The sequence below is a fragment of the Rhinopithecus bieti genome, unplaced genomic scaffold (genome assembly GCF_001698545.2).
Source record: "Rhinopithecus bieti isolate Rb0 unplaced genomic scaffold, ASM169854v2 scaffold_32083, whole genome shotgun sequence".
NCBI classification, from domain to species: domain Eukaryota; kingdom Metazoa; phylum Chordata; class Mammalia; order Primates; family Cercopithecidae; genus Rhinopithecus; species Rhinopithecus bieti.
The window spans coordinates 486,404-500,998 of NW_016814096.1; the positions used below are offsets into that span (position 1 = coordinate 486,404).

General features: G+C 38.9%; 1 protein-coding gene and 1 pseudogene across 1 annotated transcript in view; one reads left to right on the forward strand and one right to left on the reverse strand.

Annotated features, from left to right (window-relative positions):
- Positions 1 to 11,874, reverse strand: part of CCDC73 (coiled-coil domain containing 73) — a 155,283-nt gene extending 143,409 nt beyond the window's left edge. Inside the window, 1 exon segment of the mRNA XM_017849710.1 lies at positions 11,740 to 11,874. Within this exon segment, the coding sequence (XP_017705199.1) occupies positions 11,740 to 11,874 (135 nt within the window).
- Positions 9,873 to 10,225, forward strand: LOC108513801 (60S ribosomal protein L34 pseudogene; annotated as a pseudogene).
- Positions 11,875 to 14,595: the final 2,721 nt, after the last annotated feature.

The window sequence follows — 14,595 nt, forward strand, 5'->3', positions numbered from 1 at the left end:
TCTCCCAATCAGGCTAAAGGGGGTCAGGGACCCATTTGAGAAGGCAGTCTGTCTGTTATTGGAGTTCAAACGCTGTGCTAGGAGAACCACTGTTCTCTTCAGAGCTGTCAGGCAGGGACGTTTAAGTCTGGAGAAGCTGTCTGCTGCCTTTTGTTCAGATATGCCCTGCCCCCAGAGGTGGAATCTAGAGGCAGTAGGCCTTGCTGAGCTGCAGTGGGCTCTGCATCAGTTCAAGCTTCCCTGCTGCTTTGTTTACACTGTGAGTAGAGAACCGCCTACTCAAGCCTCAGCAATGGCAGATGCCCCTCCCCTGTCAAATTTCAGCATCCCAGGTTGATCTCAGACTGCTGCGCTAGCAGCAAGAAAGGCTCCATGGGCATGGGACCTGCCAAGACAGGCACGGGAGGGAATCTCCTGGTCAGCCAGATGCGAAGGCCATGGGAAAAAGCGCAGTATTTGCACAGGAGTGTACTGCTCCTCCAGGTACAGGCAATCACGGCTTCCCTTGGCTAGGAAAGGGAAATCCCCTGACCCCTTGCACTTCCCGGGTGAGGCGACACCCTGCCCCACTTCGGCTCACCCTCTGTGGGCTGCACCCACCGTCCAACCAGTCCCAACGAGATAAACCAGGTACTTCAGTTGGAAATGCAGAAATCACCCGTCTTCTGCATCGGTCTCACTGGGAGCTGTAGACCGGAGTTGTTCCTATTCAGCCATCTTGGAAGCGACCCACTCTATATGTTCTTATTGGAGAATTTAGTCCATTTACATTCAGTGTTATTATTGATAAGTGAGGACTATCTCTTGTCATTTTGTTATTTTTTTTCTGGTTGTTTTGTGGTTTTCCTGTTTTCTTCCTTCCTGTCTATCTTTCAGTGAAGGTGATTTTCTCTAGCGGTATTTTTTGATTCCTTGCTTTTTATTTTTGTGCATCTCTCGTACAGTTTTTGATTTGAGGTTACCATTAGGCTTGCAAATACTATCTTTAACCCATTGTTTTAAAATGATAACAAATTAACACTGATTGCATAAACAAACAAGCTAATTACCAAACAAGCAAAAGAAAACTTATAAAACTCAGTAATTTAACTTTGTCTCCTCACTTTTACATTTTGTTGTTTCCATTCATATCTTATTATACTGTCTATGTCTTGAAAAGCTGTAGCTATTATTTTGGTTGGTTCATCTTTTCATTTTTCTACTTATGAGTATTTTACACATCACACTTACAGTGTTATAATATTCTGTGTTTTTCTGTGTACCTACTATTACCAGTGAGTTTTGTACCTTCAGATGATTTCTTATCGCTGATTAACATCCTCTTCTTTCAGATTGTAGACCTCTCTTTAGCATTTCTTGTAGGACAGGTCTGGTGTTAATGAAATCCCTCAGCTTTTGTTTATCTGGGTAAGTCTTTATTTCTCCTTCATGTTTGAAGGATATTTTCACTGCATATACTATTCTAGGGTAAAAGCTTTTTTCCTTCAGCACTGTAAATATGTCCTGGCCTGTAAGGCTTCCACTGAAAAGTCTGCTGCCAGATGTATTGGAGCTCCATTGTATGTTGTTTCTTTTATCTTGATGCTTTTAGGATCCTTTCTTTATCCTTGACCTTTGAGAATATTATTATTAAATGCCTCAAGGTAGTCTTCTTTGGGTTACATCTGCTTGGTTTTCTATAACCTTCTTGTACTTGAATATTGATATTTTTCTATAGATTTGGGAAGTTCTCCGTTATTATCCCATTGAATAAACTTTCCACTCATCTCTTTCTCTACCTCCTCTTTAAAGCCAAAAATGCTTAGATTTGCCCTTTTGAGGCCATTTTCGCGATTTTGTAGGTAGATTTTGAGGCTTTCTTTTTTCTTTTGTCACCTTTGACTGTATATTTTCAAACAGCCTGTCTTCAAGCTCACTAATTCTTTCTTCTGCTTGATCAATTCTATGAGACTCCGATGCATTCTTCAGTATGTTAATTGCATTTTTCAATTCCAGAATTTCTGCTAGACTCTTCTTAAATTATTTCTATCTCTTTATTAAATCTATTTGACAGAATTTTAAATTCATTCTCTGTGTTATCCTGAATTTCTTTGAGATTCCTCAAAACAGCTATTTTGACTTCTCTGAAAGTTCATATGTCTCTGCTTCTTCAGGACTGGTCCCTGGTGCCTTATTAGTTTGTTTGGTGAGGTATGTTTTTCTGGATGGTCTTGATACTTGTGAGTGTTCGTCAGTGTCTGGGCATTGAAGAGTTTGGTATTTTTTGCAGTCTTCACAGTCTGACCTTGTGTGGACCTATCCTTGGGAAGGGTTTCCAGGTATTTGAAGGGACTTGAGTGTTGTGATCAAGTTTTTTGTCACTGCAGCTGTATTTGCACTAGGGAGCACCACAAGCCCAGTAATGATGAAGTTCTTGTAGACTCATAGAAGTATTGCCTTGGTGGTCTTGGATAAGATCCAGAAGAATTATCTGAATTACCAAGCAGGGACTCATTCTCTCCTCTTACTTTTTTTTTTTTTTTTTTTGAGATGGAGTCTCACTCTGTCACCCACTGGAGTGCAGTGGCACAATTTTGGCTCACTGCAACCTCCACCTCCGGGTTCAAGCCATTCTCCTGCCTCAGCCTCCCGAGTAGCTGGGATTACAAGTGCCCACCACCACCCCTGGCTAATTTTTTTGTATTTTTAGTAGAGACTGGGTTTCACTATGTTGGCCAGGCTGGTCTCGAACTCCTGACCTCGTGATCCACCCACCTCGGCCTCCCAAAGTGCTGGGATTACAGGTGTGAGCCACCGCTCATGGCCTCTACTCTTAATTTCTACCAAATAAATGGATTATCTCTCTGTGCTGAGCTTCCTGGAGGTGGGGGACAGGTGACACAAGCACCCCTGTAACCTCCACCACTGGGACTACACTGGGTCAGACCTGAACCCAGTACAGCACTGGGTCTTACCCAAGGCCTGCTATAGCCACTATCTGACTACGACTCAAGGCCCTAGGGATCTACAATCACCAGGTGGCAAAACCAGCCAGTCTTGTATCCTTCTTTTCAGGGAAGTGAGTGTCCCTGAGCTCTAGGCAGGTTCATGCCATCCAGGAGCCAGGGCCGAGTCAGAAACCTGAGGAGTCCACCTGGTGCTCTATTCCACTGTGGCTAAGCTGGCACCAAAACCACAAGACAAGATTCTTCTCACTCTTCCCTCACCTTTCCCAAGGCAGAGGAATCTTTCCCCATGGTCACCACCACCACAGCCAATGGGGAGTATTGACAGGGTACCACTGATGTTCACCAAGTCTAGGCCAGGACTCACCCTTCAGGACAGTGGGCTCCCCTCTGTCCCAGGGTAGGTCCAGAGATGCTGTCCATGAGCCAAAGCCTGGAATCAGGAACCCCTAGAGCCCACTTGGTGCTCTTCCCCACTGTGGCCAAGCTGGTACCTAAGCTGCAAGACAAAGTTCCCTTTATTCTTCCCCCTCCTTTTCTCAAGTGGAAGGGGTATCTCCTCATAGCCACCACAGCTGTGAATATGCTGGGTCACACCTGAAGCCTGCATGTCTGAATCTAACTCAAGGCCCATAGCATGTACTACTTGGTTATTGCTACTGATTATTCAGTGCCCAAGGGCTCTTAAGTCAGCAGGTAGTGAATCCTGCCAGAACTGAATCCTTCCCTTCAAGGCAGCAGATTTCCTGTCTAATCCAGGGTGTGTCTAGAAATGTTGTCTGGGAGTTAGGGCCTGGAATGGGAGCCTGATGATTCTGCCCAGTGCCCTATCCTACTGTGGCTTAGCTGGTATCCAAGTTACAAAATAAAATCCTCTTACCTCTTCCCTCTTCTCTCTTCAAGCAGGAAGGAGTCTCTTTGGGAGCTGTACCCTGCACTGCCTGGGGTTGAGGGAGGGGTGACGTAAGCACTCCCTTTCCCACCCCGACTGGTGTGTCACTGGGTCGCATGCCCTCTCCACTGGCTCCGAGACCAGTCCAAGTCCACTGGCTCTGAGACCAGTACAACACTAGTACTTGCCTAGGAAGTATAGTCCTTGTGGCCTAGATTGGCATTATTTGGAACCCCCCCAGCGGCAAGACTTGCTGAAACTCAAGTTCAAACCACTGGGATGGGCGATTCGCCTCTGGCGAGGGCTGGTCTGAATGCACTCTCCATGGGCACCGGCTAAGTTCTGCCTGGTGTTGGGAGCACTGAGTTCCCACAATTCCTGCACTTTCCTTTAACCACACAGATTTTCTCCACATCATGTGGCCACTGCAGGGGCTGGGGGAGAGGTGGAGTTGGAGATTCAAGACTGTCTTTCCTACTCTCTTCAGTACCTCTTTCAGCAATATGCAGCTAAAACCAAGTACTATGACCACTCACTTGATTTTTGGTCCTCATGAAGGTGCTTTTTTGTGTAGATAGTTGTCAAATTTGGTGTTCCTGCAGGGAGGACAATTGGTAGAATCTTCTATTTGGCCATCTTGCCCCCACCCTCAAAACTTAGTAATTTAAAACAATATTTTATTAGGTCTCACAATTCTGTACAATGATTGGGCTTAGCAAGACAGTTCTGTTTCACATGCTATGGTCATTCTTACAGAAGCATTTATATGGTAGCTTGGCTAGGGCTGGGATGACAGTGACTTCTGCTTACACTCCAGTGTCTTTCCCCATGTAGCTTCTGATCATTAAATAATCTATTTTGAACTTTATGACATAGCTCTGGCTTCCAAGAGGATGTGTTCTAAGAGAAAAAGCCCCAATGTGCGAGTACTTATCAAGCCTCTGCTTAGTAACATGATTGCTAATGTTTCGTTGGCCAAGAAAGTCACATGACCAGGGCTAAGTTAATGTGGGAGTGATCTACTTAAGGACACGAAGTATGGTTCATTGGGAGCCACAAATATAACAGCATCATTTATTTACTGGCTGTTCACAGATATTTAGACTGCTTATAACTTTTCCCATTACAACAATATAGTAAATATCACTGTAGCAAAATATTTGCCCAAGTAAGCTCACACAAAAAATTATCCTAGATAAAAATATAAACTGCTCAGACTTAACATGAAATTTTAAATTCCAATTTAAACAGATAAAACTGAATTTCTATCCATTATCTATATTAATTTACATCAAAAAGGAAAAAATACAGTAGTACTCATTCCTGAAAACTCCAGCCAGTGCTGGAAATTATCGATCTTTTTAGTATTTTCCAATCTGGGAATCAAAACTGATTATCTCATATTTGTTTTAATCTGCATTTATTTTATTAGTAGTAAAGTTAAGCATACTTTTGTACATTTTATGATTACTTGTATTTCTTCATTCTGTTCATTTTTCTGTTGGGTTGTTTTGATTTGGAATATTTTGTAAATAAGATATTGATTTTTTTATTATTTTGCATGTTGCAAATATTTTCTCTCCATCACTTTGTTTTTTAAGAGACTAAGTCTTGCTTGTCACCCATGCTGGACTGCAGTGGTACAATCACAGCTCACTGTAACCCTGAACTCCTGGGATTAAGTGATCCTCCTGCCTCTGCCTCCTGCCCAAGTAGCTAGGACTATGGACACACGCCATCATGTCCAACTAATTAAAAATGTTTCTTGTAGAGAAAGGGTCTCATTATGTTGCCCAGGCTGGTCTCGAACTCCTGGCCTCAAGTGATTGATCCTCCCACCTCAGCCTCCCAAAGTACTGGAATTACACAGGTATGAGCCACTGTGCCTGGCCAGTCATTTTTTTTAAACTTTATGATGGCTATTATCCTGTAAAAGCTAAGAATCTAGCCATCATATCCAGCCATCTTTTCCTTTATGAAGGATAGTCTCTATTCCCAAGAATATAAAAATTGTTTCTTATGTTTTCTAGTATTTGTATGGTTTTCTTCTTTGCATTGAGTTTTAGTTTTCTTTTTTTTTTTTTTCTTGAGACAAGCTTTTGCTGTGTCACCCAGGCTGCAGCACAGTGACACAAACACAGCTCACTGCAGCCTTGATCTTCTGGGCCCAAGTGATCCTCCGACCTCAGCCTCCCAAGTAGCTGGGAATACAGGCATGCACCACCACACCCAGCTAAAATTTTGAGATGGAGTCTCACTCTGTAGCCCAGGCTGGAGTGCAGTGACGTGATCTTGGCTCACTGCAACCTCTGCTTCCTGGGTTCAAGTGATTCTCCTGCCTCATCCTCCTGAGTAGCTAGGATTACAAGCACCCACCACCATGCCCAGCTAATTTTTTGTATTTTTAGCAGAGATGGGGTTTCACCATGTTGGCCAGGCTGGTCTCAAACTCCTGACCTCAAGTGATCCGCCCACCTTGGCCTCCGAAAGTGTTAGGATTACAGGTGTGAGCCACCACGCCCGGATCCCAACTAAAATTTCTTAAGTTTTTTGTTGAGATGAGGTCACACCATGTTGCCCAGGTTGTTTTCAAACTCCTGGCTTCAAGTGATCCTCCCACCTTGGCCTACCAAAGGATTACAGGTATAAGACACCAGACCCAGCCCTGGGTTTTATTTTTGTGTATAAGGTATGTATGAATGCTCCAAATACCACTTACTATTGTTCTTTTCACCCATTGAATTGACTTATCTTTTTAATGATTTATTTATTCCTGCAACTATGTCACATTTTAAATTATTACAGCATTTGAACATGGTTTAATATCTGATAGAGCAAGTAGCACTTCATTCTTCTCTTTTGAAAATGTTATTGGCTATCCTCATGTATTGTTCTTACATATATAACTTTAGAATCATCCTACCGAGCTCTAAAAAACACCGCATTAGGTTTTGATTAGCACGTATTAAATTTGGGGATCCTTTGAAGGAAACTCTAGAAATGAAAAAGGTAATCATTGAAATTAAAAACTCTAAGGAAGGTTAGATAGCAGGTAAAAACATCTGAAGAGATAATTAGAAAACAACACAATGAATTACACAGAACTCAGTACAGAGAGGCAAATAGGAAGAAATATAAGAGAGTTAAGAGTCAAAAAGGATAAGATGACATGGGCCAATATGCTGTCTATTGGGGTTTCAAGAAAAAAAATAATAGAGAAAATAAGGAGCAATACTCAAAAAAAAAAAAATCACAGCTGAAGTTTTTTGTAACATTCAGGTATCAAAATGAGTCTCTAAGAATACAGATAAATCCACACCTAGACACATTAAAAATAAAGATCATCAATGACAAACAGATCTTAAGAGTGAATAGAAATGATGAATTACCTACAGAGGAAAACTTCTAAATAGCAGCAAAAGAACTCAATAAAATTTCTTTAAAATACTGACAGAACACAAATGTAATCTACAATTTCATGGCAAAATAAAGACATTTTCTGGAAAAGGAAAGTCTAAAAGAGTTTACCATTAACAGACTTTTTAGCATTGAATTAGAGGAATGTGAATTAGCTGGACCAGTTTCCAGAGTACACAGAAGATGGCTTCAACTTTTTTTTTCTTTTCTTTTGAGACAGAATCTCACTCTGTCGCCCAGGCTGGAGTATAGTAGTGTGATCTTGGCTCACTACAACCTCTGCCTCCCAGATTTAAGCGATTCTCCTGCCTCAACCTCCCACGTAGCTGGGATTACAGGCACCCGTCACCCCGCCCAGCTAATTTCTGTATTTTCAGTAGAGACGGGATGTTGGCCAGGCTGGACTTGAACTCCCGGCCTTAAGTGATCCACTCATCTCAGCCTCCCAAAGTGCTGGAATTATAGGTGTGAGCCACCGTGCTCGGCCGGCTTCAACATTTTTTATCTGGATAAAAGCTTAGGAAAATAATTAAGACCTTAAATTATCCTTTTAGAGGCCAGGCAACGTGGCTCGCCCGTGTAATCCCAGCACTTTGGGAGGCTGAGGTGGGTGGATCACGAGGTCAGGAGATCAAGACCAGCCTGGCCAACATGGTGAAACCCTGTCTCTACTAAAATACAAAATTAGCCAGGCGTGGTGATGCACGCCTGTAATCCCAGCTGCTCAGGAGGCTAAGGCAGGAGAATCGCTTGAACCCGAGAGGCGGAGGTTGCAGTGAGCTGAGATCATGCCACTGCATTCCAGTCTGGGTGACAGAGCAAGATTCCATCTCAAAAATATATATATATATATCCTTTTAAAGGTTATTTACAACATCAAGTCCAAGATAATTTATTACAATTGTATATTTTCTCTCTATCATTTGGGAAGATATAAAGCCTATTTCTATTTATTTAGCAATTACCCTTAACATTTTAATATTCCTACTTAACTGAAGAACATCTGTAGTTGGTTAGTATCTTTATATCTTCTGAATGATACAAGGACCTAAGAATCAGTCCCATCCAGGCTTAACGGTAACTGTGGATCAGTGTTTTAATTCTACCTTTTATCTTTAAAACTAAATGTAATTATTCATTTTAATTGTATCTTAATCTTTTGCACTCTGTTTTAAATGCTAAATAAAAGATCTCTTCATAAACTACCAAGGAGAAGTATTAAAAATTTGCAATAAAGATTTGGGAGCCCATGAGACAAAATCAGTATCTCATAAGTAGTTCCTGAATAAGATCTGTTCTTGCTTACTTGTCACACATGCCTGCAAAATGTCTGGTACAAGAATATGCACAGCAATATGAATAGCAACTGTTTTCATAAAAACCAACAACTGGAAACCACTTAGGTATCCATAACTATGTTAATGAAAACAACAAACCTTGGTACGTTTACATTATAGATACTACTCAATGAAAAAACAAACTGACTACAAACACACACGACAAGAATAAATCTCAAAAATACTACACTGAGTAAAAAAAAAAAAACCCTACACAAAATAATATATACTGAATGATTCCCCTTATATGAAAATCTAGACCAGAGATATACTAATCTATAGTGAAAAAAAATTAGAACAGGGGCTGCCTCTGGATGAAAATGGGTGAAGAATTTTATTCTACATAAATTTCATATTGAAAAAAATAAACAAATATTAAAATCTAGTTGATAATATACATACTGAAGCATATAATTTCCAACTTATTTGGAAATGAATCCCAAAAATAAGACCAATGACAGACAGATATACTATGAGATCAAGTATAGAATCTGGGTAGTAGGTATATTAGGTTCCCATTACTACTGTAACAAATAACAAACTTAGTGGCTTAAAACAACTCAAATTTATTCTGTTGCAGTTCTGGAGGTCAGAAGTCCAAGGTATCTGCAGGGCTGCATACCTTCTATAGTCTCTGGGGGAGAATCCATTTCCTTGCCTCTTCCAGCTTCCACTTACATATGTTCCTTGGCTCATAGCAATTTCCTCCATCTTCAAAGCTAGCAGCATAACATCTTCCAATCTCTTTCTCTTTGACTATAACCTCTACTTCCACTATCACATCTCTTTCTCAGACTCTGATTCCCCTGTCTCCCTCTTGTAAGAATGCTTATGAGTACTCTGGACCCACTCGAATAATCAAGCATAATCCCTCCATCTCAAAATGCTTAGTTTAATCACACCTACAAAATTCCTTTTGCCATATAAGGTAACATATTCACAGGTTCTTGAAATTAGGACATGAACATGCTTGGGTGCCATATTCTGTCTACCACAATGGGTGGATGGGTGTTCACATAGTTCTTTCAACTATTATGTATTTGAAAATTTCCTAAAATGTTAGGGGGAAAATCTAGGAATGCAGGAAAAGTACTGCCATCAGGGTAAATGTGAAAACCAGTAACTGTCTTTTTCTAATGAAAGTAAGGGATTTTTTCCCCTTTTAAGAAGAAAGCTCTCTTTTCAATGAGGAATTTCATTGTTACTATTATGTACTTTTACATTTGATTATTAAAAACATTGTTCCTCTTCATTCAGGGATGGTATCTAGAGGCATTCAAAATGGTCCAGCATTTGATGCATCATCATGGGCTTTCCTACAATACAGCCTCTAACAAAACAAGGTTGTCCCAAACCCGTGGTAATAGAATTGTTTACCTTTACACCAAGAAGGTTGGGAAAGCACCAAAATCTCCATGTGGCATGCCTCAAAGTAGACTTCAAGGAGTTTGTGATGTGAGACCTAAAGTTCTTATGAGGTTGTCTTGAAAAAACATGTCAGCAGAGCCTATGGTGGTTCCATGTGTGCTAATTGTGTTCATGACAGGCTCAAACATGCTTTCTTCATCAAGGAGCAGAAAATCCTTGTGAAAGTGTTGAAGGCACAAGCACAGAGTTTGAAAGCTAAATTTTAAAATAAAGCTTTCTTGGGTAATAAAAGAAAAAGAAGAAAAAAAACACTATTCCTTTTCTCATCTGAAATTTTCAGAAGCTTTTAAAGGAAGCATATTTTTTAAGTTGGAAATATAAAATAAACAGACCAAAGTATAAAATTTAAAACACAATAAAACAGAATATGTTTTAAATGGTGACCAGCAAGTTTCACTTAGGTGAAACTTTTAAATTGGTGACGCTAAGTTTCACTTAGGGAAAAACATTTTAAGCTAATTTTAAAACAGTATCTTTATAATACTTATCCAAAATACCATTTTTTAGCAGAATGCAAACTTAAAACAGCGCTTTATTACACCAATAAGAACATTTAAATAGGGCCATGAACACCGGGTAATTTAAATTTTATTGTAACAATAAATTTCAATATTTTTAAATCCTAGAACAATATTCATATTATTATATAATAAAAATGTTGTTTCAGCTCTTTTTCTCTCATTTATAGCTTATTTTCAGAAAGTCAGTAAATTATATTGATTCTTCTCTCTGCCTCTTCTGTTCTATCTTCATGGTCATATATACATCCTAGTGAACTCATTTCTATATCATTATTGCAATAGTTTTATGGTTTTTTTCTCTCCAGAATCTTCCAAGTTCCAGTCTATCCTATATAGAGTTAAAATTTAGACCCATAGAAGTCTCAGAAATAAAATGCTTTTTAAGGGGATTTGCACAATATAGATATCCTGCTGAAACCAACATTTTTTACTTTATTTTTGTTTTTTGAGACAGAGTTTTGTCCCATCACCCAGGCTGGAGTGCAGTGGCGTGATCTTGGCTCATTGCAACCTCCACCTCCCAGGTTCAAGCAATTCTTGGGACTCAGCAGCTGGGACTACAAGCATGTGCCACCAAATCCAGCCAATTTTTTGTGTTTTTAATAGAGACAGCATTTCACCATGTTGGCCAGGCTGGTCTCGAACTCCTGGCCTCAAGTGATCCACCTGCCTCGTCTTTTACAATTTTATACTAGACATGTGCTTTAAGAAAAAATCCCAGTTGCCACTTTTTAAAATAAAGATATTTGATTCTTTCAACCCAGAATATTTACTACATACATTTACTTTGTCACTTAATCATATACTGCCTTGTTTCATTATTTAATCATTTCATAGGCATCTGTATAATAACCTTAACAAAAATGTAATCTCCCCAAGAGCGATTCTTTTTCATAAGCCATGTGTCTAAAGAGGATGCTATCTGTGCACTCCCAGGGATTCAATAAATACTAGTTGACTTATCAGGTACTTAATCTGAAAACCCCTCTTTTATTTTGTGCTTTAGTTTCCAAATTCTTATTTCGCATTCCTTGATCATTGACTTAATCTGTCCTATTCTCTTTTACTTCATTAATTGGACTATATATTTTATTTCTAAACAAGAGGGATTTTTGTGTCTTTTTTATTATTTAAAAAACAATAAACTAAACAAAATCAAGTTTTCCTATTTAACAAAAGCATTTTAAAAAGGAGCTTACCCTTCTCATACGCAATTCTTCTAATGCTTCTAGTAAACTTGTTTTGAAATCTAATAGCTGAATAGAAAACAATGTCTCTGAAGAACTTTGAAGAGTAAAGGTAGATGATGACTCAGTATTGAAGTTGTTTTCCATATTAATATTTATTTCCTGTAATGTAAAAGGTCTTAACTGAAAAAAATAATTTATCTAGGTTTTTCAAGTAAAAGCATAGTTACCATAAAAATATGACAACCTGTATCGCATAATCTGCCAATTTCAGCACTGATTAACAGTGTGTCATCACTCCACTCTAATGTTGACCAAAAAAACACTTAGCAACAATGGTATTATTCTGTTCTCTATGGTTGAAGCCTTTTCTGGCAGCTGAGTACCCTCAAAGGCCAAATTTTCCTCACCAGTCTTCTAAAGGCTGGGTTCGTGACGTTGCAGGCAAGTTGCTTCATGCCAAAGCTGGGATACACATTCTGCTTCCTAAACTTTGCCTTGACATAAAGCTTCTTTGTGAAGATGATGTGAATAGTAATATGAAATCTTCAAACTCAACATAGTTGGAAGATGAAGGCTGGAAAATTGCCTTTTATTAAAACCAAGATAGTTAAATACCTTTCTCAACCCAGACAATGCATGAGTCAGGCTGCAAGAAACTTTTCAACTTTTCAATATGAAACAATTATCAATTCACAGGTAGTTGCAAAAGAATGTACAGTGAAGTCCTATACACCATTCACTTAATAACCCCCGCAAATGTTAACATCTTGTATAACAAGAGTACAGTATTAAAAATGTGCATCTGACTTTGGTACAATCCATGGAGCTTATTAGCACTTTACCAGTTATACATGTATTTATTTGTGTGCATGTGTCTGTGTGTATATATGCTTTTGGCAAGTTTATCATATTTATAGCTTCATATAACTATGACCTCAATTTAAGATACAGAACTCTAGCATCAATACAAGCTTCTTCAAGCAGCTTCTTTGTTGTCATACCCACTCTCTTCCCCCATCCTTAACTCTGAGAAAATACTAATCTGTTATCTATCTCCGTAATTTTGTTATTTCAAGAGTGCTCATAAATGGAATCACACATCATGTAACCTATGGCTTTTTTTTAGGTTCATCCAAATTGTTACATGTATCAATAACTCATTCCTTTTTATTGTTTAGTAGTATTTTGTGGTATGGATGTATTATTTACTTAACTACTCACCCACGGAATAACACTTTAGTAGTTTCCAGTTTGTGACTATTATGAATAAAGGTGCTATAAACATTTATGTACACATTTCTCTGTGACCATAATTTTTCATTTCTTAGAGATAAATGCCCAAGAGTAAAATTGTTGGGTTGAGTGAATATTCAGTCCATTTTTAGTTGTAAAGGAAACTGCCACATTATTTTCCAGAGTGGCTGTACCATTTTCCATTCCCACTGGCAATGTGCAAGTAATCCAGTTTCTCCAAATTTCTGCCAGCATTTGGTGTTATCACTATTTTTTTTATTTTAGCCATTCTGATAAGTATTATACTAATAAGCATTCTCCAGAGAAACAGAATAGGATAGGTATGTGTGTATATCCATGTGGGGGGGGGGGGGTGTATGTATATATGTGAAAGACTCATATGCACATATATATAGACACAGACCTACACATACACACACAAGCAGAGAGATAGAGAGAGACATTTTAGGGAACTGGCTTACACAATTGTGGGGACTGCCAACTCTGAAATCTTTAGGGTCCACCAGCAGATTAGAGACTCAGGAAAGAGCTGATGTTGTAGCTCAAGTTCAAAAGCAGTCTGGAAGCAGAATTCCCACTTCCTTGGACAACCCTAATCTTTTTCTCTTTTGGCCTTCAACTGATTGGATGAGGCCCACCCACATTATGGAGAGTAATTTGCTTTATTCAAAGTCTGCTGATTTAAATGTTAATCACAGCCATAAAATACCTTCACAACATTATCTAGACTGGTATTTGGCCCAGCATCTGGGTACTATTGCCTAGCCAAGTTGATACATAAAATTAACAGCAGTGCATGTGCATGAAACAAACTTTCTAAAAGGAAAATTTTCATTCCTGAAAATGATGAGGTATGTTATTTGGACCAATCCTCCTATTAAAAACAACTAAAAATTCCAAATAAAACATTTTAAAATCTTCTCAAAAGCATCAAAGACTGAAAAGATAATAAAAAATTATGGAACCAAATTCTAAATTCTAAAAGAGACCAAGAACCAAAAAGTAGACCAAGCACTAACAACTATCTTTACCCGGTGGGGATTTGACAAATGAGGCAAAATTAAACTATAGCTTTTAAGAAGTCTGATTTAAAATGTATAGAATTCAAATTTAGGGCTTACCAAAGTCTAATAAGAGACTCACTACATTAAGCAGAATTCAAAAGAGTTAAACTCTCAGGTAAGGCTGAACCAAAAGTAACCCACCTTCTACAGGAGAGGTGCCTTGGTGCCAAGCAAATAAAGTATAAAGGAAAAGAAAAGGGAGGGAGAGACAAAAGAGAAGAGGAAAAAAGTCTTATCCCAGAAAGTTGTAAACAGTTTAATTTCATATTAATTTTTAAATAAAAGCTGCTTCATAGGATGGTGAAAGAAACCTCAATCTATTAATATAATTTAAAATGCTTCCAGATTGATAATGCCCATAAGAACTCTGCAGATGCAAATGAAAATTTATTCTAGAAGAATAAACTTAGCCAGGTGTGGTGGTGCACCCTGGTAGTCCCAGCTACTGGGGAGGCTGAGGTGGAAGGGTCATTTGAGCCCAGGAGTTTGAGGCTGCAGTGAGCCTTGATCGTGCCACTGCACTCCACCATAGGCGACAGTGTGAGAC